The sequence below is a fragment of the Ursus maritimus genome, unplaced genomic scaffold (assembly GCF_017311325.1).
Source record: "Ursus maritimus isolate PB19 unplaced genomic scaffold, ASM1731132v1 scaffold_13, whole genome shotgun sequence".
Classification (NCBI taxonomy): domain Eukaryota; kingdom Metazoa; phylum Chordata; class Mammalia; order Carnivora; family Ursidae; genus Ursus; species Ursus maritimus.
The window spans coordinates 60,209,064-60,235,537 of record NW_024423675.1 but is presented as its reverse complement, the minus strand read 5'-3'; the positions used below and the strand labels follow the sequence as shown (position 1 = coordinate 60,235,537).

The window sequence follows — 26,474 nt, the reverse complement described above, 5'->3', positions numbered from 1 at the left end:
GCTGCATTTTTTGTTAATATTTAAATTGATAAAGCAAGCTGCCTGGATCTAGTTTCGTTGTGCTCATTTCTATCTGCTGCTTTAGTCTGAGGCACATTTTCCTTTATTTCACTTTTCCACAAGCCATAAAAAAACTCATTTCTAATTCATCCGTTCGTTCAGCTTAACCTCTCTTCTCAGCAATTAAAGCACTCTGCGCATCCCTCATCTATCACACAGCCAGCTAAATAATGCATTGCGTCCCCCGCTCATCTTTTATCATCCCAAATGACAGGTATTAGCATATCTCCCCAGTCAATTACAGTGCAGCGGAATAATCACAGCATAATTGGGCGAAAGCCACTCTAATCACCAACCCTGCAAACTCGCAGAATAAAAACTGAGTGGCAGTTCAGACAGGCCTTGCTCTTGTCCATGACTCCAGCCAACAAGCCTGGCAGATCTCCATTTCCTCCCCTTTCAAACTTATCCTTTGGGGAGGTCAACTTCTCCATAGGTCCCACGTAAAAGAAAAGAACGTGTACATATGTGCACGCAAGTGGGAACTATTTACAACTTGCACATGCATGTGTTTATTAATACTTGTGATTCTAGATGTTTGCACATACTATTAAATAGCATAGAATGAAAATGTCTGTCAATCAGAAAACAAAGTCATGTCAGGAATATGATGTCATCAGGAGTTCTATTTGGAGCTCAAATTAAGATAAAACAAAATATTAAATTTTTTATAAAGATTAGTTATTGACTGTCAAAATTGAAGCCCTTCTAGTGTCTACACGGTGGAGGTTATCTTCTGTATCTTTTGTTTTAATGATTTATTTATTTATTTCAGAGAAAGCGAGACCTCGCGAGCAGGGGGAGGGGTAGAGGGAGAGGGAGACAAGCAGACTCCCCGCTCAGCAGGGAGCCTGATGCAGGGCTTGACCCCAGGACCCTGAGATCATGACCTAGCTGAAATCAAGAGTCAGAGGTTTAACCAACTGAGCCACCCAGGCATCCCCATCTTTTTTTTTTTTTTTTTAAAGATTTTATTTATTAATTTGACACAGAGAGACAGCCAGCGAGAGAGGGAACACAAGCAGGGGGAGTGGGAGAGGAAGAAGCAGGCTCCTAGCGGAGGAGCCTGATGTGGGGCTCGATCCCAGAATGCTGGGATCACGCCCTGAGCCGAAGGCAGACGCTTAACGACTGCGCCACCCAGGCGCCCCATGGCATCCCCATCTTCTGTATCTTCTTTCTAAATTATTCATTTATCACAAGAAATAATTTTAATTGAATATGTATTGTGATACTACAATAGCATATGACAATTTTCTAAAAATTATGACGATATTAAATATAATTTAACAATTAAGATGATTGAAGAAAACAAGTTTACTTGTTTATAAGGGACTAAAAATTAAACGAGACAATAAGACTATAATGTGAGAAATACAGAATTACAAATGTAAGATACAATAAATATTTTTTTTAAATTCTGAGAAATGTTCAGGAAATCTTGAATGTATTTTTAGAATACTTTTATAAGTTTACTAATTTTACCATGATATTTATTGTGCACTATCCCATCTAGGCCTATATCTAATTCTCATTTTAAATAATATGAACTCATTTGCTGCTCCATTCTTCACCTCCTCTCCCCCTCAATGAGATACAAAAAAAAAAGTCATTCTGAAATGAAAATTTAATTTGGGGAAGAGTGGAGGGAGGTTAAGAGGAATTTCTTATAAAAACGTACGTGGCTCCTTAGGAAGCAGCCAATTAAGTGCTTTAAAGTGCCATGCATAGCTAGAAGAAAATGAAATTTTCTGCAGGATTTCATCTGCTCTGTCTCAATCACAGTGAGCAGGGGCCTATGGCTCCCTGTACTTCTTTTCCCTTCCTCGCACTCTTTTCACATGTCTGTCTAAGACCAAGGGAAACCCACCCCTGAGGTGGGCTGTGGCCTGGGGAGAAGGCGTCCCTCAGCCAGAGGCCAGCGTCACCAGTGGAGCTGACTCCCTGGGCAAAGTGGGCAGGGAGTACCAGCAGCAAGTCTCAGTGACTCGGCACACGGGCACACACCATCGCTGCACACTGCACGGACGCTTGGGCCGGGCACGAGTGAATAAATTAGACACGGCAAAACTCTCTGCTTAGTGACACGACACAATAGTAGCCACGACACAAACGGAATTCAGGAAAGTAGGAAAATAAGCCATTTTTGCTATGAAACAAACAAGATCTATTTATTACTTTTATTATTCAGAATTTATGAGATTTTCAACCTCAATTCTGTCAGACAATTCAGTCCTTCAACACACACAAAGACACTAAAACAATTATCCAATATCAAAAAGCCAACTGTCAAAAGACCAGAGTCTAAGCAGAATTTAGACACAACAAATAGTCTCCCAGACTTTTTCTTGCTTTCCAATCCTGTTATTTTTAAATTATAATATGAAATGTTTTATTTGCATTATTACTTCAAGAACCCTGCATGTATTTTTGTTGGCATATCTTTGCAAATGTACCCAGAGGATACATTACTTCAGTTGTAAAATGGTAATTTTAGTGCTTATTGGGGAATATCTGTTACACGTATTTATCAGTGGTACATCTGGTATGCAAGTATTAATTCAACAGGTTTTTTTTTTTCCAAATCTGATTTCTGAAACTCATCTCCTAATATATTCTTTAATTCACATAAATGTTCTACTTGGCTTTAAGCATCTTCCAACATATTGGCTCTTTCAACACCAGTCACTTTGACATTCTCAACTGACTTGCAGAAATTGACATGGCTTGGGTAAAAGCCAGATTTAAGGCAGGAAGAGGGGAGGAGGAGGCTTTTCACCATCTGAAGAAACAAAACTGGCTTTAAAATTTGGCAATGGAGAGAACCTAAAACACACGCAACCAAAATCATCCCTCATTTCCCCTAGAATAATTTCTTTGCTTCTTCCCAACAAAATCTTAACCAGCTTGATGATTATTAATATCGTCACAGTAACTCTATGCTAAGGAATTTTATAGGCAAGCCCAGAAACATGCCTCTAATTATCTGTGCACATCCCAAATGAACAGGTGTTTGAGGGTGGGGACAAGGAGAATATATGCATTTTTATTATTACTAGAGAATTAAGTTCTCAAAAAATAGTGCCAAAATAATGTCCCCGGAGAAAAATGGAGTCAATCAAACTCCAGAGTATACAAGTAAATAAGCTTTCTTTCAAGGGTAACTCCTCCCTGCCTGAACAGGTCACTTCTCAAATCCACAGTACCTGGGGCCATGTTTGATTTCTAACATCCTTAAAAACAACAAGAAAAACGACAACAAAACAATGTAAGTCTGACAAAAGCAGGTATGAATTGTATTGCATTAAGCTCCCCTTCACTCATTTTCCTATATTCACCACCATTAGAGTAAACATTTCTGCACAAATGTACTTACTAGATCTAGCAACCCATGCCATGCTATCAGGAAATCTACCTAACCAGTCTGCCCTCTACCATCACCTGACCGAGTATTTGGTCTAGGAGAAATGGAGCTCTTACCACACTAAGAATACACTTGGTCATGATAACACATTTTATTTTTATATAATGTCAAAGCATCTTATGGAAACCTCACACATTCCTTATTGAGTTATATGGCTTAGTGGGTACTTTGATGCCGGTTAAACTCTGCAAACATCTCGTGATCACCTAATACTTCTAACAGTGTGCACATACACATTCCAATTGGGATAAACAGCTTTTTAAAGAAAAATAGTGTTTTCACTGTTGAATACAGATCTCAAATGATATGAGAGCCCTAATACATTGAAATGAACCATACAAAATCGCTAACATTAGACTCTTTCTGAGCTGTAAAAAAGACGATCCTGTAACATTCAATCTCAGATACAGTTCCAAGCACTGGGAAGACTAATCCCAAATACTGCTGTAATTCTGTATAAAGGGCACTGGCCTGGGAGGCAGAAACTTGGATTTTTGTTCTACTTTGCCACTAAACAGGGCCTAAAATATGTCACCTTACCTCCCTCAGCCTTATTCATTATGAAAAAAAAAAAAAAACGAGATTAATATTCAGGGTTACTTTTCCTCTTTGAGAAAATGATGAACAAATAACTGACCCATGAAGCTAAGGATCTAGAATTAGTCAGGGAAGCTCTAAAGATTAGGGAAGGAGATTAAAGTGGCAGGAAATAAAATTCCTATACTCCGTTTCCCTTTTAAAAATTTTTGCCTAGCTTTATTTCATAGGTTTTGTTTGCAGACAAAAGATACTTAGTTTTTCCCAAGATGATGAGAACGGCTTAGGCTGTAAACAGTAGAGGGGAAAAATCAGAAGAAGAACAAATGAGGACAGAGCTGAAGGTCTGACTTCATGAATACAAGAAGAACTGTAGTGTTTTAAGGCTCAAAAGAACCTTATCAAGTCATCAATTTTCCAACCTGTTACCAGGACTTCACATAAAACACAGGTCTGCTCACTTCCAGTTGAGGGGTCTTAATTACAAAAGAGCAGGACAGCAATGCTATTCCGTATTTAATCCAAATTCAGAAATTGGGGAAGACCTCCACAACTCTCAAGCGATCCCTCGTCGCACTCAAGACCTTTAACCAGTAAGTCTCTGCCTCCCTGTCTCTTAATGGCACATGCTTTTTTGGCCTTTGTAGTCTTTCGTCTTTTCTAAATTTTATATTCATGTATTCCTCTAAAGGCAGAGTTGAAAAAGCTAAAACAGCCTTTAAAAAGATAATTAAACATGACAAGAAAAACTTCACCAAAATAGTAGAGGTGAATATAAATGGAACATTTCCCCCAAATCTTTCCTAAATAAGAATAAACCAGATTTGTTTTAAAATCAAACATGTAAGTGTATGAACCACCAGCAGATGGCAGAAGGAGAGGCTGGGAAATTCTGTAACAAAAGAAGGGAGCAACTCAACATGGATTCCCAAATCACGACTTGAGAACTGCTATGGATTTTTTTCTCCCTTCTTCGGCATTTCTTTCACGGAGATACAGGAAATTCTCTTGCTTCACCAATATATAATCTTTAATTTTAATTTAGATTTAATGACTGAAGCAGTAAAGAATAAATAAACTTGGTCCTCTAGTTCTCTAAACATTTCTAGTAGATTTTTAATAAGTAAAAAATTTAAAATACAAAAATAAATCCTTTACATTTTGAAAAGTAATAGGAGTAATATAAGTAAGATTATAAACTTTGAAAAGTAAATCTTTGCTGTTTTCATTTCAACGACACTGTTACCTTAAGTATATTTTCACCTAAGTTATATTTACACCCACTTAGCAAGTTAGCCAAGTATAAATTCAATAGAAAACACACCCTGGTCAGAAAATGCAAACAACTGAGAAGAACCTGAGTTACTATAGCTTATTTATAAGGAAAAAAGATATGTGTTTTCAAACAGAGATTAATGTATGCTTTCAGGTGGTGACATTAATAAAAGAAAGTACATTTTAACAGATTATAATCTCTTATTATGTGAAGCTAAACATTCTAAATCTAGAATACTGTATTTTTTCAAGGATTTTATTTATTTATTTGAGAGAGAGAGCGCGCACACACAGAGGGAGAGCAAGAGGGAGAAGCAGACTCCCCACTGAGCAGGGAGCCGATGTGGGGCTCGCTCCTAGGACCCTGAGATCATGACCTGAGCCGAAGGCAGACGCTCAACCGACTAATAGCCCTCTGAAATAATCCCAAGCATATCAATGAATGAATGGCCCATTAGGAGAATCACCAAAAGAACGCCTTATTTCGTAACCCTGTTTAAAAGCTTTCTACTTGAAAAATCCAGTGCGATATGCTGGCATGGTTGTTGTTGTTGTTGTTGTTGTTGCTGTACTTTACTACAACAGCAAATTCCTTCTGTTCTCTACTTCTCTGCTCTAATCCTTGGGGGTTTATCAATTAAATAATGGCTATTCTGATTGTAAAATGTGTTATGTCTTATTCTTATGAATAGTTTGAGTTTTCTAGACCAGCTCTGGCCAATGGAACTTTCTTCAAAGATGGAAATATTCTATGTAGGCACTGTGCCAATACGGTAGCCACTAGCGACACATAGCTATTGAAATGTGGATAGTACAACTGAAGAAATGAATTTTTAATTTAATTTCAATGAACTTAAATTTAAATAGCTACACTTGGCTAGTAACTACCAAACTGGACAGCACAGTTCTGGATGACCAAAATAAACAGTGAGAACGGATCAAGCTGGAGACCTGTGAGGCGAACTGGTTAGAAAAGAAAGAAAAATGCAAGTGAACATTGTCCCACTTTTCTAGAAGGTCACGTTTTTGGTTATTTACGCAAAGGAGCACGTTCAGAGACAGACTACCAGTGTTTTGTTCTAATTCTTCCTTAGCCTATGCTGTAATAAATAGCTCTGACATATAGTTATGAATTGCATTATAATGTTTTACTTTTATAAAAAGGAGGGAAATACAGATGATTTTCATAATGGCAAGATGTCAATATCCAGGAATAAATCCAAAGGTGACTTAAGTCACTGCCCAATGAGATTCCCCCAGCTATACAATTTTCCACAAGTAAAAGTACCTTATTTTTAAAAAGACAAATAAATTTTGCTTTTATTTTATTTGACATTATTTTAGAAATGACTAATCCCTTTGTTATATATAAGTATTCTAAGTCACACTGGAATCCTATTCCATTTTGTAGAATACAATTAACGCAATAACACTACAGAGTAGCACACATTATATCCAAAAGGAGAATATAAACTTGCATCTCCTAGAATTTCTTCCTGGCATAAGATTATTCCAGAAGTTGTGTCAAGAATGTAAGGTCCATGGAAGCAAGAGTGTATATTCTTAGGGCATTCCCAGCACGTAACATGTGCATTCCACAAGTATTTGTTTGAATGAAATGCAGTGGGATGAAATAGAATGAAGTCAATGAATATAACTGCAGAACTTGGATTAACAAAGATAAATTCAAATTAATAGTGAGATAAACTGGAACCAACTGGTTTTCAGTGTCAACCAGAACCACTCAACAGCATTAACAATGAATCCATCTTCTCTCAGTTGGGTTCTACAATACAAAATGCCAAGGCTAATACATTAACTCAGATAATGTGAGAACTAGTGAGAAAACCCCGAATAGAAAAAAAGGCACAGTAAAATGTTAATTTAACATCACAGGTTTTTTGCTCTTAACAATCAGAATTGTTAAACCATCAATAGAGCTCTAACTAATCAGCAACACTTATGTACTGGGAGCCAAGCGCAAGTCAATATGGATATAAAAAGATGAGCAAAATGAAGTCTCTAAGCTTATAATCTTGCAGGAAAAAAATGCCACATAATGGAGTTGGGCCAGGCCATACCATGCTGTTTCCTGGGTACAGATCGCAAACAAGCTGGCAAAAGAGAAATTCCAAATACAGCTGACCGCTGAGGAGCTGGGGGTTAGAACGGCGCATCTGAAAATCTGTGTATAATTTCTGACTCCCCAAAACTTAACTACTAAAAAGCCTGCTGCTGACTGGAAGCCTTACTGATAACACACTATTGATTAGCATGTATTTTGTATGTTATGTGTATTATAGATTGTATTCTTACAATAAAGGAAGCTAGAGAAAAGAAAATGCTACTAAGAAAATCATAAGGAAGAGAAATACATTTACAGTACTGTACTGTGTTTATGGAAAACGATCGCGTATGAAGTGGATCTGCACAGTTCAAACCCGTGTTGTCCGAGGGTCAGCGGTCAATTGTGAAGGCAGTGAGCGCCGTAGAAGCTCAGAGCCGGAGAGCTCAGAAGTCTGCCGTACTGACAGCAGACAATCACAAAAATGAAAGCGTATGAACTGAGACTGGAGGGTAGGATGAATACGAAATGCAACAAGAAGACAGGAAAGGCAAGGTATAAGGTTAGGCTCAGAAAGAAGGAAGTTAAGAGCTCAATACAGTTATCAGGAGACCAGTTTGAACTCAGATGTTATTTTTCTCTAAGATATTTAATCAGTCAACATATGGATAAAAAGAAATACATCAGAGTATACAAATTTAGTGTTTATTTTAAAAATCTGATTTTTAGGGGCACCTGGGTGGCTCAGCTGGTCAAGCGTCCAACTTGATTTTGGCTCAGGTCATGATCTCAGGGTCACGAGATCGAGCCCTGAGCTGGGTATGGAGCCTGCTTAGGATTCTCTCTCTCCTCCCTCTGCCCCCCCCACTCCTCCCCTGGCTTGTGTGTGCCCACATGTGCTCTCTCTCTCTAAATAAATAAATAAATAAAATAAAATCTGATTTTTAGATATATTAAGCTTTAGACTTTTCTCTAAAATAACAATAAATTTTAGGTACCAAAAACAAATACTAAAAATTTTTCCCAAAATAGGATAAAAAGGTGAGTAATATAAAGTATTAAGAAGAAATATTAAATATTTTTATTTAAATATTAGGAAAAACTATGAGATTACTAAAATCCTTAATTCTACTCCCACCTTTGCCAGTAATAAGCTGTGACCATGGGGAAAAAGGAATCCTTTGGCCTTCAGCTCCCTTATCTCTAACATGGAGGAAGGCTAGACCAGAGGATCTTGAAGATAGGCAGCAGGAGTAAAATTTTAGGACTCTAGGACAGTAGAGATCCAGGAAAAGACAGAAAGAGGGAAAATGCAAGAAGGAAGAAACAAAATGAGGTGTAGGTCCTGCAACAGGGTTTTGGAGAAAAGGCCTTGCTGAGCTTTACGCGACTCCCTCAGGGTCTGGTTTAAAAGGTGGGGGTGGACGTGGAGGTGACAGGCTGGCATTCAGGGCCTGGGATCCAGCAGCGACAGTAACAGCCTGAAGGGTGCCCGCAGTGGAGGGCTCTGTCACCTGTCGGTTCCTATGATGACCTACAGTTTCATCTTTTCTCTTCCCATTCTTTTATAGAACACGTATGCTTACCCTTGATTTTTCTTATCATTCGGTTTAAAATGACCTCCCCACATACATTTTTGGGGTCATGTTTCCATCAAAAACTATAAAAACGGGCATAAAATGCAGGATTTCGTTTTTCCAAAGAACATGCCAGCCAAAATAGCGCATCAAAATATTATTTGAAAGTGTGTAAGTCTAATGCCCATTTACAGCCGGAAAACAAATGAACTGATGATATATAATATACATTTCTGTTCGCCCAACTTTCAAAAGTAAAAGTCTTTAAAAATGATTTTGGTAACCAAATTATATTACAGCCAAAACAAGTAAGCACTAAGAATTTACCCCGGAAAAAATGTTGTAATGAACCAGGGAGAAATTTTTAAATCTCTGTCTTAGCTTTATGCATATTCATTCATTCAGCAAGATATTTAAGAAGCAGGCCTGGAGCCGGAGGGAGGAGAATCCAGGAGGGAGGCCTGGCGGAGTGCAGCCCGGCATGGCTGTGGCGAAGGAAGAGGCATCTGAGAAACCATGGCAGCGCTGTCAAGAAAACCCAGGGAAGAGGGCAAAGGAAGGAAGAAGGGGCCAACTGAGGCAGATGATGCAAAGAGGCAAGTGAAACGAAAGGCAGGAGCGGGACCGTGGCAAGAGGGGCAGAGTAGGGACCGACGTGCGGGCAGATGAGATGAGATGGCAAGCAAGGAGGCGGGTAGCAGGGTTCCTGAGACGTTCGAGAGAGAGAACAGACTTTGGGGCTGCTCTTCCTGGTTCCCACCCCACTTCTGTTACTCAGTGGCTGTGTCAGTTTCTATTTCCTTCCCCAATACTGAGAATAACAACAGTCCCTAACTCAGGGAGTGGATTAACTAAAAATCTTGCTTCTTTATGATGCTTGACTTCGCTACCTACGACAAACGAGAAACAAAAGATATTCATGATCATGAAATTTTAAAGTAATTTATTTAGAGTTTGGTAAGATTTCTTAAGAAATTCATGGAAAAGTTATGATTATCTAGTTTTTCTTTTTAATGACCCAGGAATATTTTACTCACTTCCTCTTTTTTACTTCTCTACTATAAATCTCTTTGTAGAACTCATAAGCAGCAAACTTTTTAGCCTCTTCTATGTTTAATAGCATAATTTTATATATATTTCCTTAGCTGATTTATCATCTCATTATCGCTAGCAGCTTTACTTAGTGCATTAATGATATAGAAGACATGCTTATCTTGTAAAAAGAACTAACCCATGTTGGCTGTCCCTCTGACTCCTGATTTATTATTCTACAGAATTATAAACTTCTTAATATGTTTAAGTCTTGATGAGAACCAAAGTCAAGATCAGGGGTCTAGAGTTTGTAGAACTTTCCTTTCCTAATATATTTGCTCTTTTTTTTTTTTTATTTTGAAGTACCCCTTCTATTCACTACAATTCTTATTTTTGTAAAGTATACATCATTGTAAATTAAGCATCTTTTCAAACCTGTACAGAAACAAACTCCAGAAAATCAAAGTTGCCTTAATTCAGAGGGAAAAATGAGAACCACTGGAAAACAGCTGAAAGTGTGTACTGTGGTATAGTCATTAGCATTCCAAATTCTAAGTTACTTTTGACTAAGAAAGTCCCAATAAAATGATGAATCAGGACTTGAGAAATTAAGATTTGAAACGTATAAGAGCATAGTTAGCTCTCATTAGATTAGCTTGAAAAAAATTTAATCTCAAAGCAGCACGAACAGTCACGAGGACTTTGAATGACTGCAAAATTGTTTCCTTGGGTCGCAGTTTCAGCACACTCACACACAAAAACAGGCTGTTTGTATCTCTGGGTCCCAATGCAATTAAGTTATTTTGCAGCGAGACTGATAAATTCATGCTTCGATCTTAAGTAAATATAAAGCTTTCAGACTTAGGAGAAGGAGAAACATCCAAGGGGTGAATAAGTCAATAGTGGAGTGGGGGGAGGCAAAGAAAGAGCAAAGGCACATTAAAGATCAGCACTGAGAGGATCAGAGGCATTCGCGGCGCAGACACACACACTCCAGGCTTTCCACTCATTCACCGAGGTGATGCCATTCATGTATTACCAGTGAGTCAGGTATCTGAGTTCTTTGTCCCATGGCATGAAAACAGAAAAAAAGCATCAATTGTGAATAAGTGTTCAGAAACATGACCGTTACTGAAATACCCTGACCTTTTAGAAACAAGATAAAAATGTATTTGCTGAGGCACCTGGGTGGCTCAGTCAGTTAGGCGTCTGCCTTCAGCTCAGGTCATGATCTGGGATTGAGAACTGCACTGGGCTCCCTGCTCAGCAGGGAGTCTGCTTCTCCCTCTGCTCCTACCAGGCTTGTGCTCTCTCTCTCGCTCTATCAGAAAATTAAATAAAATCTTTTAAAAAAATGTATTTGCTGACTTGAGGATAATGAAGCAGTAAAAAAAAAAATCAAATTTCTCATTTTTAGTTACATATGTAAACACCTGGGTATACATATGCAAAAGTGGAAAACTAATTCTTTGAAAAATCTGAATTATTGGGAAAAAATTTCAAACTATTGTCTCTACAAATTGAATTTAAGACTACAAAAGGACTCTGCTAGTTTAGCCATAAAACAAATGCAAAGCCTTTTACACAGTGGGGCAGACCATGGGAGCTGCTAGTACAACAATCTTCATAATACTGCTGCCTACTCAGTAAGTATGAAGGATTATGGAGATGAGTTCACAAGAACTGACCCTACAGGTTTATTAAATATGCAGTGAATATTCTGCATGCATGCTGGGCATTAAATAAAAAATGAAAAATTCAAACGATGACGATACGTTAAATACTGCAAATAATACTGAATGAGCTCTACTTATAATTAAAATATTCCTTGGTCATTTTTGACAGATACAGAAATAAAAGAAACATGTTAGGGTAAAACTTGAGTTCATTTACCAAATATTTAAATATTTATAGAGTCTTAACTTATTTTTTTACTTTTAATTTATATTCATTTATGATGTAAACCTTGCTAAGCTTATAACCTCAGAACGGCTTTGATTTTGGTAGTATTACAATGTCATCCACCTGTAATTGCAGCACAACTCTTAAACTGTACTAATAAAATGCCAAGCATCTAGAATGGAAAGAAGAGAAAAAACTGGAAAAAGTATAAACAACTAACTTTCAGTTTTAAGCCAAAGATGTAGCACATACAGGAGTCAGGTACGAGTAATCACCCATACCGCGGGCTCTGAAGAAACCACCGGCTGTTCTTAACTTCTGACTTCCAAAGTAACTCATGGCACCCACGCTGTACTTCTATACCTCTACATGAAAATGAAGTCAGATGCCCTGAGAAGTGCCTCTTACCAATTCACTTACATGGCTTAAGAATTACTAGCGAATATGTCCAAAAGGCAACACAACAGGTCCGGAAGACTGTAATTCTAAGGTATCTGTGATGGCTCCCACTGTGTGCTCCTTCCCTGTGTGGCACACCATCTCTTCCTCTGGCTCATTCTCAGCTCCTCTGCCTCCGTCATCCTGCAGACCCCAGTGATCACCAGGTCCCGAAGACTCACTTCCTAAAGATCGGTTTCCTCTTCCACTACGCTGGCTCAGGTCCACACTGCCTTTCACCTGATCCATTCAACTCCCCTTCACTGGTCTCTGGCAAATCTGTCCTCCATAAAGTGGCCAAAATCATCTAAATTGTAAATCTAACCACTACTTGGCTTAAAATCTTTTAATAGCTTCATATTTTCTATAGGATAAAATTCAAATCTTCAACCTCTTCAACCTCCGATCTTGTCACACAGGCAGAATTTCACTACTTTTAGTTCCCTCTGATTTTTTTCACGGTTGTCCTCCAACCTGAAAATAGTTCTTTCTCTTGTCCTCCTCGCTTGCCTAAATATAATCCACTGTCTCAAGCGATGAAGCTCCTGGAATGCCTTCCCACTCCGCCCCGCCCACTCCCACAATCTCCGCATATTTCTAGCAGGGAGACAGCCATGCTGTGGGACAACTGATCTCTTCATAGGCCTATGCCTACCAACTGATTACGAGCAACTTAAGGGCAGGAACTGGGATTTCATTTAGTTGTGACTGGAACATAGGGGTTCAATAAACATTTGAAGCACGGATAATGAATGAATGGATTAATGAAAGCAGACTGGCAAACCAAAATAGCACCCCGATAACACTCAGCGGTGGTGCTGCAATGCCCCCCCAGACTGGGAGCCATTGCGTAAATCCTGTCTCATAGCTAATCCAAATTTAAATGTCAGTTACTACTAAATGGAACTCTTGGTTTTCTGACCTATTTCTTATATTCCCGACAACGAAGAAAGGAGGTAAAGAAAATACTACCATAGTCTAATCTTAATCACAATAGCGGGGAAATCTTAAACTCTGGAAGATTTCTAGAACCTCTGAATTTGATAATAAAAACGACTCCTATCTGTGGAGGCTTCCGATCCACTTAGGGGAGCTGATGAAACCTACCCAGTAAGCTACATCAGACTACACACCTTGAGTCCAAAGGCGGTATCCTCCGAGGCCAAGACTTCAACCTGAAATCATAAGGAAAAAATAATTTAGGCACTCTCAAAAACGTTCTTTGAGTCTAGCCACAGACACCCGAGCACAGGCATGGCCTGGAACTAAGAGTTTGGAGAAAACTGGTGTTCAATTTACGTCAGGCGTCAAGAAAGAGAGATCTGGGATTCTCTTCAAGAACTGATTGGGGGTAAACACAGGTCATTGCCCTGGGTTCCAGATTTAAAACAGGGCGAGCCCCTATCAGATTAATGTATTTGCCATCATGTCGAAGTGGTGGTATAAGTTCCTCAAAATGATCTAGAAATCAGAAGAAGCACCTTTCTCAGTTAAAGCACAAGATATTGAATATACTTTTTGATCTTTTACTGACAGCGAGGGGAAAGTTATGCTTCGTAAAGCAATTTCATCATGCTTATGAAGCTGCTAGTAATTTCTTGTCCTGCTCCCATCAGAGTGGGTAGTCCTGAGTCTCTGGAATGTTGCAGAGCAAGAGTGCCTGAAAGCAATACTCAGTAAAAGGCAGGCAGGGTCTAAGCAACAAGTTGTGAAATGATGGCAAAACTTCAAAATTGCCTGTCAGTCTTGTGCATGAGAAGACAGAGCTCATTAACATGAATTTAAAAAGCTGCATGGAACAAGACGTGTATTGATAATTACTGTTTTTTAAACATAATTATTCAGTCTGGTGTGTAAAGCTTTTAACTTTGACTACTACAAAGTCCCAATATATGACGGAAAAGAGCAAGGAAAGAAGGCAACAGAATATGAATATTTTTAAGCGGCTGCAGAGGACAGTGGGGGTAGAGCAATAATATCAGACTTGCTAGCTACGCTGTGAGTTTTCAGCCTTTCAAAATTAGGCCTCTGTGGCAGGCGTTTAAGGAGAAGGCACACGGGCCTATCGGATGTATCTTGCTATAAAACAAAATTGGATTCTTCCCTTGAGGGAAGGAAATACAGAAAGGAAGATCATTTCAATAAGACTGTCATCCAGTACAAAAGTAAAGGGGTCAAAAAAGAAATGAGCAAGAAACTGTATTCTCCAACTGCTTGGCTGAAAGCAAGGCTTCCCCACCACCTGGTACCTGACAGAGACTGGGGCATAAAGCAAGAGAAACGCATGATTAGGTATTGGGAAGATGACCAGCCTCATTTTGATGAAAACCATATGCTGCTGATACCAAATGTGAAATGTTGGATCAACTATAGTACAAAATCATTATAAGATTCACTGACAGCATGTCTGTTTGCACTTTGATTTCCAAAGCTAATTGTTAGATTTAGAAGCAAGATCTTATTACTTTGTTTAAGTGGGGGGAGAAGGGGGGAGGAAGCAACATTTATTGGCAATTTACATATGTTTGAATTTCCTAAGTCCTGTCTTTCACAACACTAGATTACTAACCTCAAATATTTTTACATTAAAACCTCTAATCAACACTGAAGACTTTAGTTAAAGGCAAAGGACAAACAATAAATTCGTTGAATCTTAAGTACTGTAAACACTATATGACATTTACTCTTATATACATAGATCATATCTGCATATATTAATGTTAGGTACATTCACCCTTTTGATATGATATTTTAATATACATACAATTATTTTTAAAATATATTAGAAGTTTCAATCTGCAAAAACCATCCCCAAGTGAGTTCTGTGTTTGCTTAACATATTATAAAAAGTCAAAGTAGCAAGAAAATTCATTAACAAATAGAAATCTATTTAAAGACATGGCTTCAATATATTTGACAACTTGAGATAATAGCAAAACCAAAGCTTTCAAGTGGAATTTAGGAACTGTCCATGTGGCTATGTCAGCAGACAGAGATAAAGGCAGGCCTTGGAGACTGGAGGAAGGAGGCGGATATCAAAAGGTCAGCCTCATCCTCCACCCCAAATTCTATCTCTAGGAAGGCTGAAGAGGTTTGCAATTCCTAAGTATTAACCAATTTAATCAGACCAACTTAAAAAGTGTATTTTGTTTTATTCAAAAACACTATGGTTTAAATACATATGCACTCCAGTTCTACTGTACTATATTTTATATTTTCCTTTATATTTTCCATTTCTGAAAGACTTTATATTTCAATACCAACAAAAAACAGCTGATTTTAAAAACACTAAATTAATTTCAATTTAATAAAAAACAAAGATCAATGTCATATAAAGGTTTTCATGTTGGATCTAAGAGCATTTTTACCTAAGTTGGAAGGAATCCCCCTCTAGTGGGAGTAAGGGAGTATTTCAACCTTCCCATATAATTTTCAGGTAGCAGTCATTAAACTTAACATGTTATCAGCAGAGATCAGCTGAGCTTTTTTCCTTTCGTCATCAACTTAAATCTTTTAAAAAAGAAAATCAGTATTTTATATTTCACAAGCTTAAAACACCTGTAATTCTTATATGTGTGTGTGTGTATATATATATATTAGAAGTAGATTTGTGTTTATCTGGTGGGATTTTATAGTTACTAACCAACCATTATCATCAAATTTAATTTCGCCATAAAGTAGTCACAATACAAAGTTAAAACAGGAATGTACAACTGGAAAAAATTAGTACATCTCAGTGGAAAGATTTAGTAATACACTGGGAAGAGAGAATGCTGACGGTTTACATTGACCTGACTCATTAACAAAGACTTCCTGGATGCAAGGAATTGTATGAATACCTGAATGAAATGTACTTAAACATTCAATTAGAAAATAAATTCATATTCGGAAATGACCAGATGAGATTATTCACAGTGTCATTTTTCTTTTTAATCTTCAGTTTAGGGAGATTTAAAACTGGCAGTATTATAAAAACCACCCGGAAAAAAGGTCACAGGTTTTATGCGATGTAAAACTTGGACACGATACCCAATGCTCTCGTCTCCACACAGAGGCTGTAACACTGCAAAGACAGAGTACCCTGATGAGAAACACCACCGGCATCACCGGGAGAGAACTTGTCAGGGATCATGGGCTACAAGGTGTGGAGGGATGTGAGCAGGCTAGCAAAGCAGAGGCTTCCCAAGTCCAAGAGAAGGAAGGGCCTTTCCATTCCATCCTGTTATTTCAAAGGACACTACTGTCAACACTTTACAACACCAGTGCGTAAAGGGATTCCGTCTGTAGAGAACTTTGAAAATCCCCAGGAAGTTCAGCAGCCACTGACAGTCCTCACACTCTGCTCCGCACAAAACCTTCCGGTGGCTTCTCTCTCTCCCATGTAGCCTACTAAGCCCGACCTCCATCAAAATCAAAGCAAACCACTTTAATCTCCAATCATTCCATCAAGAAAATCGGGAAAACGTGAATTCACGAATTTGGAAGTGAAATTGGTTGGACTTTCCTTTCTTGAATCACGTTTGAAGTCCTTTTTACTTTCACCTCTAAAGCACAGAAAACTAATATCCAGGAGCGCTTCCATTAAAATAAAACTATGCCAAAGTATGTCCATTTTAATGAAAAACATTGTTTCCTAAAGTCAGGATCACACTGTCACAAAAAGTAAACTGACAGTGATGATTCATAATCGTATATGAAGAATCTTATTCGTAATTAAAGGGATGCAAATCCAAACCCCTAACATTATTCTATTTTCTTACTACAGAGAGCCAACATTAAAATGCTCATAATTACAATATCGATAAGGATGTGGGAAATCACACCGTAGCTTTGCACTCCTTATGAGAACATACGCTGGAATAACGTGCAATTTAGCAGTATCCATAAAAAAGTATATGCACATGATTAAGTGTTAAGCCAATTATTCTACTGATATCCAAGTGCAAAAATATTTACTAAATTGTTTACCAGAGTTGTCTGTAACAGTAAAAAGCTGGAAACATCCTCCAACCACATGACTGTCAACAAGGGAGTGTTTCATAAATTCTCATGCAGCCAAGCAATAGAATACTATACTACTGTTAAAAAGGAGGTAAATCTATGTGCGCAGATAAGATTTCTATGATATTACATTAAGTGAAAAGAATCAGAGAAGTGTGCACAGTAAACTGACATCTGTATTTTTTGTAAAAGTGGGGGTGGGTTATATGCTTGATGTAACTTGGACCATTTCTGGAAAGCTATGCAGGAGACACATCAGTGCTTACCTCAAGGGAGAGAACTTATTATTCATTGTATATTGTCTTACAGTGATTAGAATTTTTTTCACCATGTGCATGTGTTTCTTGTCCAATTAAAAGTAGTTAACAAAATAAGCCAATAACATAAAAATGTCCAATGTCAATAACAATCACAGAAATGTAAGAAAATGTCATAATCTATTTGCTAGAGAAATCTCTCTTTATGATCTAATTTGTGATCAACTGTTTATAAATTCGAAACTATGTGTACTATGCCATTATTTGAAAAATAATGACAAATTAGAAAAAAATGTACATCATAGGGGATGGTTAAATAAAATATGATATTTCATTGGATAAACCGTTACATAATCATAAAAAACTCACTGTTCATGGTCTTTCATAACATAAGAAAATGCTTATAAACATGTTAAATTTTAAAAGTAGGACTAAAAACGGAGTTGGACATTACGAATATTCACATCTATCCATTTTCTTCCTTCATGCCTTCTAGAATATGTGCTATGTGGAAAAATGTCTTCCCCACTCCAGGATTTTTTTACATATTCATTCATGTTTTCTTTTAATATGTTTGACTTTCATTTTTTACATTTAAATATTTGATCCATCTATAATTTATTTTGAAATAACAAGGGAAAGAGGTGACTCAGTTTTAATTTTCCATTTGAATAACTATGGTGCAGCATGATCCACTATTTTCTCCAGTGATCAGATATGGCACATCTTTACCGTAGTTAAACATTAAAATGATACAAATTTTGCCTCCAATTCCAGGTAGGGACAGGAAAAGCAGAATTACCTGCGAGGTCTTCAACCTAAAGGGAGATGGGAGATGGGAGGTGAGGGGAGGAGACTGATAAAAGTCAACAAGAACCTGACAGAATTTGCAGTCACAGTATCAGTCCACAAGTAAATCACTGAGAATTCAGATGCTCTTGAAAAAAATAATTTTTGCCTAGATTGGTGTTCGAGCAATGAAAACACTGTCCTACTTACAAAGATTGCCGTGTCTGCTTTGGTTCGGCCAGAAGGAGCAATACACCGTTCAGGAGAAGCAGACGTTAATAAATAAATTGCTCTCTAAAACCATGGCCCTGGATTTATGACAATTTAAACTGCAGGACAAGCCCCTCCTTGGCCCTCCCCACCTCTCTCCCTCGCATTCCCAGCCACACAGCAGCTAACACAGGGTTGCAAAGTTTTATTTTAGCAAGCAAGAAAGTTGTTTTGTCTTTTTATTATTACTGCTTGTTTATTACTACTATTATTTTTCATTATTTTCTTACGTTTTGTAATTCACTGAAAAAAATGAACGTTTAAAAAAAAACCATGCAAAACCCTGCCAGCATTCTTCTCTTATTAATTCTCCTCATTCTCCTTATTAGCATGAACAGGCCACATGACAACTCAAGGACACAGCTTGCTGAAACTGCTCAGTGTTTGGTTAGCTGGTAAGAGAACACACGATGATGCCTTCTACTGCTAAATGTTGCTGAGCAGAACCACCACTCTGTATTTAAAATTAACTAAAAACCTATCGCTAGTTAGGGGACCAGTAAATATTAACAGCAATGCTGAATTTCATCTCTGCAACCAAAGAGCATTTCTATTATGCTAAATACAGTGTAATATGATTTCAAGACAAACAGTGGATATGTTATAATTATGCTTTTGACTACAAGTGTTATGCTCACGTAATCTTCTATACTAGGATGTTAGCTGTGTCTCCATATCCTAGGCTATTAAATTTAAAACAAAAGTTGTCACCATTAGGGTCACACTCTTTCTTCTAATTAGGTTCTCTAACTGAGTGAGGATACCTTCACTTGAGATTCACAAAGCAATCACAAACTCATGATGGCTCAGAGAAAAAAAGGCCTTGAGTGTGAAACAGGAGTGTGTAAAAACAGCCAACACTATGCAGTGTGAGTTTACAGCCCCTTCCACGAAAAGGTGGAATCTATTTCTCTACCCCTTTAAGCTGGGCTGGACATGTGATTTGCTTGGATCAAGAGAATGCAGCTACAGAATCACACTGTACCACCTCCAAGTCTAAGTACGACTCGAAAGGCAACGCCTACTTCCTCTAAGCGCTCCCTTGAAAGTCAACCAGCTACCATGCGAACAAGCGCGGACGAGCCGGTTGGAGGATAAGGCACATAATGGTTCTGTTACCACATCACCCGAACCAAGAGCCAGTCAAGTCCAAGAAGGAGAGCCACTTAGCCGATCAGGAGCTGACTGAAGGAAGAATGAGCCCAGCAGAAACCAGAACAACTCAGGCTCAGACCAAACCGTCCAACTGGAGGACAGCGAGCTGAATAAATGGTGGCTGTCCCAAGCACTAAGTTATGGGCTGGTCTGTACCACAGCCACAGCTAACTAACACACTGTATGACTCGACCTCAGGGAACGCTAAGTGTCACACATCTACTGGCAGGGTTCCAGGCAAGAACACCATGGTGGTAAAGGCAATTCTAAAAGCTCTTACATATCTAGATACCAAGGCCTCCTCCAACTCTGCTCCCTTTTTGAAATGTTCCAAGAGCATAAATTCTGTCTGAATTCTTTACTGTGGTCCACCAGCACCTGAACAGTGGGGTACCGGCTTGCCTCACTGATCTCCAATCCTACCACTGACCCTCCATGCACAATGTTTCCGCTACACCGGCTTCCTTTCCATTCCTCAAAATGGCCCTTTCGTACCTCAGGGCCTTTGTGCTTGCTGCTCCCTCCTCCTGGAACTCTCTGTACCAGATCTTCCCATTTCTGGTTCCCTTCACATCACTCCCGCCTTGGTTTAAAGTTTGTGTCCTCAGAAAGCCCCTTTCCTCTCCTGTATAACCACCTGAAATTTGATTGTTCATCCCTGAAATGTAAACTTCACAAAAGCAGGGACCTTACTATCTCATTCACCATTGTGTTTTTTACCTAAAGAATGCCTGACACAGAATAGAAACTCAATAAGTAAGTGGGTTTTTGTTTTTGTTTTTTAAATAAGTACTGTTGGGGCGCCTGGGTGGCACAGCCGTTAAGCGTCTGCCTTCGGCTCAGGGCGTGATCCCGGTGTTATGGGATCGAGCCCCACAACAGGCTCCTCCGCTATGAGCCTGCTTCTTCCTCTCCCACTCCCCCTGCTTGTGTTCCCTCTCTCGCTGGCTGTCTCTATCTCTGTCAAATAAATAAATAAAATCTTTAAAATAAATAAATAAATAAATAAATAAATAAATAAATAAATACTGTTGAAGGAATAAATACATACATGTGAATGGGTTGAAAACTATAACACCATCAAAATACAAATATGTTATGAATCCAAATTTGACATAGCTCACTACGTCATACGTGTATATAGAACAAGATTTAAAACATGCTCAGCTAATAAACTACGTACAGTGAAGTCTTCTGTATGTGCCATTTGGCTGATGGTATGCATCCTTGCATTACATACTAGTGTTATTTAAAAAAAAACAGTTTTACTATATTTAATAATGATACATAGTATTTGATGCATTTGTCTCTCTAAGCAAGAGTAAATTTTAAATTCCTTTAAAAATTATGCTTTTTTTAAAAAAAAATTGATGGCCATGGAGGCTGTCCCTCAAAGGTGAGACTCTTTTCTCCCTATTCCTGAATTAAAATGTAATGATTCTCTTACCATTGTACTGTACCAAGAAATGACTACAGTAAATATTTTACAAAGACCACATACAGCTCACAATCTTTCCAAATTTAAAAGTAACTTTCAGCTCTGCGTTGAGGCTGGTTGACCACAATACAGCAGGTGGTTAAGGACGCCCTGCCCAGGCAGCAGCTCGTCACTGTGAAGGACACGGACAGGCATGAATTCCACTGAAGAACACCGGCACTTGGCAGGCTTAACGGTCACCGTACCACACCCACTCCAGAGATGCTCTCCCTGATACGAACTGCAATAGGAGCTCAAGTATCCCCGCATCAGTTACATGACCAACATATGTGTAGATCTGGGGACATTCAGAATGTTATACCTAAAAAACATCACATGTATAAAAGTTAATCAATTCTATACTTCCAGTGTTGATCAAGAAGTACGGGCTATGGAATCATGAAAAATATAGATCAGTGTATCTATTCATGATTTCATTTAGCTTTCCTAATACAACATGTGTATACAAATAACGTAAATTTGTAAACAAAACTTGAAAACAGATCATACTTCCAATAAAAGCAATGCTTTCATAATCACCCTTAGATCTTCCTAGAAATCATATTTTATTAAAGTAGAAAACACATGTATGGTAAAACACTATTCATTACATTATCATTTCTATGTGAGTGCCTTATCTGTATACTTCAAGTTAACATCTATTTCTTTTTTTTTTTTTTTAAAGATTTTATTCATCTATTTGACAGAGAGAGAGACAGCCAGTGAGAAAGGGAACACAAGCAGGGGGAGTGGGAGAGGAAGAGGCAGGCTCCCAGTGGAGGAGCCTGATGCGGGGCTCGATCCCAAGTCTCGGGGATCACGCCCTGAGCCGAAGGCGGACGCTCAACGACTGAGCCACCCAGGCGCCCCTTAACATCTATTTCTTATTAAGATTTTCTACACTTATTAGGGCACCTGGATGGCTCAGTCGGTTAGGTGTCCAACTCTTGATTTTGGCTCAGGTCATGATCTCAGGGTTGTGAGACTGAGCCCTGTATTGGGCTCTGTGCTAGGCATGGAGCCTGCTTAAGATTCTCTCTCTCTCCCTCCCCCCTCTGCCCGTCCCCACCAACTTGCGATGCATACCCCTTCTCTCTCTCTCAAAAAAAGCCCAAAAAAACCCACAAAGATTTTCTGTATTTATTCATAATTTCTAGGAAGTTTGCTGAAGGAATATATAAAAGCTATAGGTGTCCAGATAGCCCAAATGCTAAAAACTTTTCGAAACTAACTTCATAAAAGTTGAAATAATTCTATTATCTCATCTCCCACTGTATCATATTCATTGTGAACTGTCATAATTCAACACCATTTTAAGCAACACCTCCCTGGTTGACCCAAGTATCGATCCATACATATATAAATTGATATTAAAAAATGTATCACATTTACTACACTGTATAAACTTATTACACTACAGTTTGATAAATTCAAATGCTCTAAAAACAAGCGAACAATACAAACTTTTTTTCCCTAATTTTAAATACATTTTATAATGAGGAAAATTTTTTATTTTAAAAATAACTAGAGGGGCGCCTGGATGGCTCAGTCGGTTAAGCATCTGCCCTTGGCTCAAGTCATGATCCCAGCATCCTGGGATCAAGTCCCACATCAGGCTCCCTGCTTGGCCGGGAGCCTGCTTCTCCCTCTCCCCCCTGCTCATGCTCTATTTCTGGCTCTCTCTCTGGCTCTCTCAAATAAATAAATAAAATCCTAAAAAAATATATAACTAGATAAACCTACTACGATAATAAAACTGAAAACTTTGCTAAACTACTATTTACCATACTTAACCCCCTTTCCCAATCCTACCCACCATTAAGGTTGGCTCAGAAAAGCAAGTTGAACGTTATTATAAAATCAGTATGCAAAAGACGTCCTACAGATAGGCTGTGCAGACCGACAGATAAAGGCCATGGGCAAGTGTCTCAGTGTATCTAAGGGTAGGGAGTGCAACAAAGATGATTTAAAGTGATTAGATTAGAATGAAAAGGTGTTTTAAAAACAAAAATATTTTTAGATCAACAAATTAAACCTCTATTGCTGCCCCAAACAGCTGTTTAGACATTATTAATTTGATTACATGTCACTGGTTTCTTTTTCTGCTACCCTTTCCACTGTTACATGTCCCGGCCCCCCCAACTCTCTTACCAGGGTTTGCATGGTTAAAAAAAAAAAAAGAAAAAAAAAAAAGCAGATGTAAAAAACTTTTCTTTTACCGTAAAATACTTCTACTAAAATTCACTGGTTTTTAAAATACTGGAATAGCGGTAACAATCATACTTTTATTACCCTGTATCTTTCAGGCCTTTTAAAGTTTAAATTAAGTTGTTTAGGGCCATCTTGCGAATCAAGTTGGAACAGAGAGGCAACTTAGTAAAGAGAGGAAGAAGAACATAAGGTTAGTTATACTTAAATTTCACCACAAAACTTTACCTTTTGCTTTAAATCTTACTCTTATTTTGGATGGGACTAATTTTGAAGAATCTACTGATTTAATTAGGTAAGCTTGTAACTGTAAAACTAAGAAAGACGACTCTAGGGAAGTCAACCACCTTTCAATTCTTTTCATAGTTCCGTCAAGCGGTATTCATCCAAACAAGCTAGGCTTAACTGGCCCCCCACTAATCATGTCACCTCCTTTGTCCCCTCACAGGAGCTGTTTAAGACAGCCTTATCTACTGAGGGCAACAAGAACAAAACTTTGAAGCCAAGAGTGTAAGTATGTGAAGGAAACTGAGGCTAGTACAGGAAGTTCTGGAAGGGGCAAATTAAGAAAAAAAAAAGTTGAAGTTTTCAAGGCAAGTAACTGTCAGCAGACCACTATTCAACTCTGCCCCCCCTTCCTCTCTCTAAAACAAATATATCTTCTTAAACACACACACACAAAAACTGTACAAGAAAAAGAGGAAGCCTTCAAAAATAGGTATTGGTTGTGTGAAAATGTTTGCTATTGGGTTCATTTTAATACCTTTTTGAGTTCAAAATGGTTCAATAGTAATCTTCTACAATGAACATAAAGGCCTCATCTCTAAAGAATGTTGAGTCTTCAACAGTCAAAAAATATTGATAATTTAAGAGATGGACATTTTACTACAGAAAAAAGTCAGGGAGAACTTTACGAACACTCCTCTGAGGACACGTGATACTCAGGTCACACCGGAAGCAACAGCAGAAAGCTGAATCGGCACAGCCGTGGACCAAAGACTGGCCCGAAGAGAAGGAGGGCACCACACCTGTGACACTCATCTGTAACTGCTTTATTAAGAAAAGCCGCCTCCTGTCAAGAAGCATGTCCTGACATGAAAGAGTAAAGTCACTTTCTATAATACTAGTGATGTGATTACAGTGCTCCCCTGAAGAAGAAATTACCGAGGAAGAATTCTTTGATTCCACCATAGATAGCAGTACTATATGGCCAAAAAAAAAACAAAGTAATTTATAAAGAAACATGGGATTCAAACATGAAGACTGATTTTTAAAAAGAGAGCCACTTTGGCAAAGAGTTTGGCAGAGAAGGTAAAAGTAAGCTTACCACGTGATCCAGAAATCCCACTTCTAGGTGTTTACCCAAGAGAAAGGAAAACATGTTCACATGAAAGCTCACATGAGAATCTTTATGGAGGCTTTTCCATAACTATCAAAAACTGCAAGCAATGCAAATGTCTATCAATTAGTGAACTGACAAACAAAACTACGGACCACATGCACACAATGAAAAACTACTCACCAATAAAAAGAAACTAACTGAACACGAATGAATCTCAAAAGCATTATGCTAAATAAAAGAGGCTGGATTCAAAAGGTTATCTACTGTATGATTTCATTTCTGTAACATTTTAGAAAAGGCAAATTTACAGGGAAAGAAAACAGAACAGTGGTTGCCTGGAGCTGGGTATGATGGAGGGAGGGCCTGAGAACAAAGGGGCAAGGGAAACTTTTTGGGTTAATAAAAATGTTCTATTACAACTATTTTCAGATTCTATAAGAATACTTTTTTTACATGTTATCTTGTTTTGCATTTCACAATGTAGTAATCCATAGTACTCAGAAAATGTTACCTTTTCCAAATATACAGATAAAAATTGAAATAATATTCCATAGTTTCTCATCCTCAAAACACCTTTGGTTTTCATTGTATAGTTCCCCTTTTTGTTTTGGTTTATTTTAATAAAAGTGTTCTAGATCACAGAATTGAAATTTTCAGTGGATAATTTCTAGAAATATCTGCATGATTTGGTAATTGCCAGATTTTTTCTTTGGGGGTGGGGAGTTTGGGGTTTTTGAAATTTTTTCCTCAGGTAGAAACAACTACAGGTTGTTTTTTGCAGTTAGAAAGGAATCATGTATCTAATAAAAATATATTGTTATTCCATACAATGGCCTATAAATTTGAACTCCAACATGGAAACCAGCAAATTAACTTAAAATCAAAACTGCAGTCAACACTAAAGCTAAAGTAGTACGTACAGGTTCAGACAAGAAAATATTATACAACCTTCAGATGTGAAGCATGATACTTCCCTCCTCATAATCGTACCTTTGCTTTTAGCTCAGAAATCTTGAAGTTCAATTTTTAAAACTGAAATCTCAAGAAACACTTAAAGGACCACATATTTACATTTGTTTGGTAAGTCAGCCCCAATAACTCCAGGAGAGTTACTGAACTTACACCATGAACCTATTGTCTACTTAAAAAGTAGCAAAAGCTGGAAATACCGTCTGAAGGTTGAAAAGCTGAATTTTTAATGTGTGAAACATCTACGATCAGTAGGTTCTTTCAACATTTTTTATTAAATAGACTTTGTTTTGTTCATACAAATTCTTCACAGCTTTTTAAACAAAAACGAGGTTTCTGAAATAAACAATGTACAACCAAACTTGAAAAGAAACTAGTTACTTAGCTAGTTTCATTTATGTCACGTGTTTCATTCATTTGTGTCATGTTTTACCAAAAGTTTATAAACAGTTTTGGCCAAGGATTTCCAATGAATTTAAGTTTTGTCTAGACGAGAGGTTCTCAACCAGAAACAATTTTGTGTGCCCTCTCTCACCTCAATCTAGGGGATATCTGACAATGTCCAGAGGTATTTTTGGTCATCAGAACTGGGGTGGGGTTTGCTCCTGGTATCTGGTGAGTAAATATTACAATCAATACACAGGATAGCCTCTTTACAACAATGGATTATCGGGCCCAAAATGTCAACGGTACCAG

General features: G+C 38.0%; 1 protein-coding gene across 1 annotated transcript in view; it reads right to left on the bottom strand.

The window, feature by feature from the left end:
- The window catches only part of ARID1B (AT-rich interaction domain 1B), a 426,117-nt gene that overhangs the window by 160,888 nt on the left and 238,755 nt on the right, over nt 1-26,474 (bottom strand). Inside the window, exon 5 of the mRNA XM_040627997.1 lies at nt 13,444-13,485. Coding sequence (XP_040483931.1) covers nt 13,444-13,485 — 42 coding nt within the window. The remainder of the gene's footprint in view (nt 1-13,443; nt 13,486-26,474) is intronic.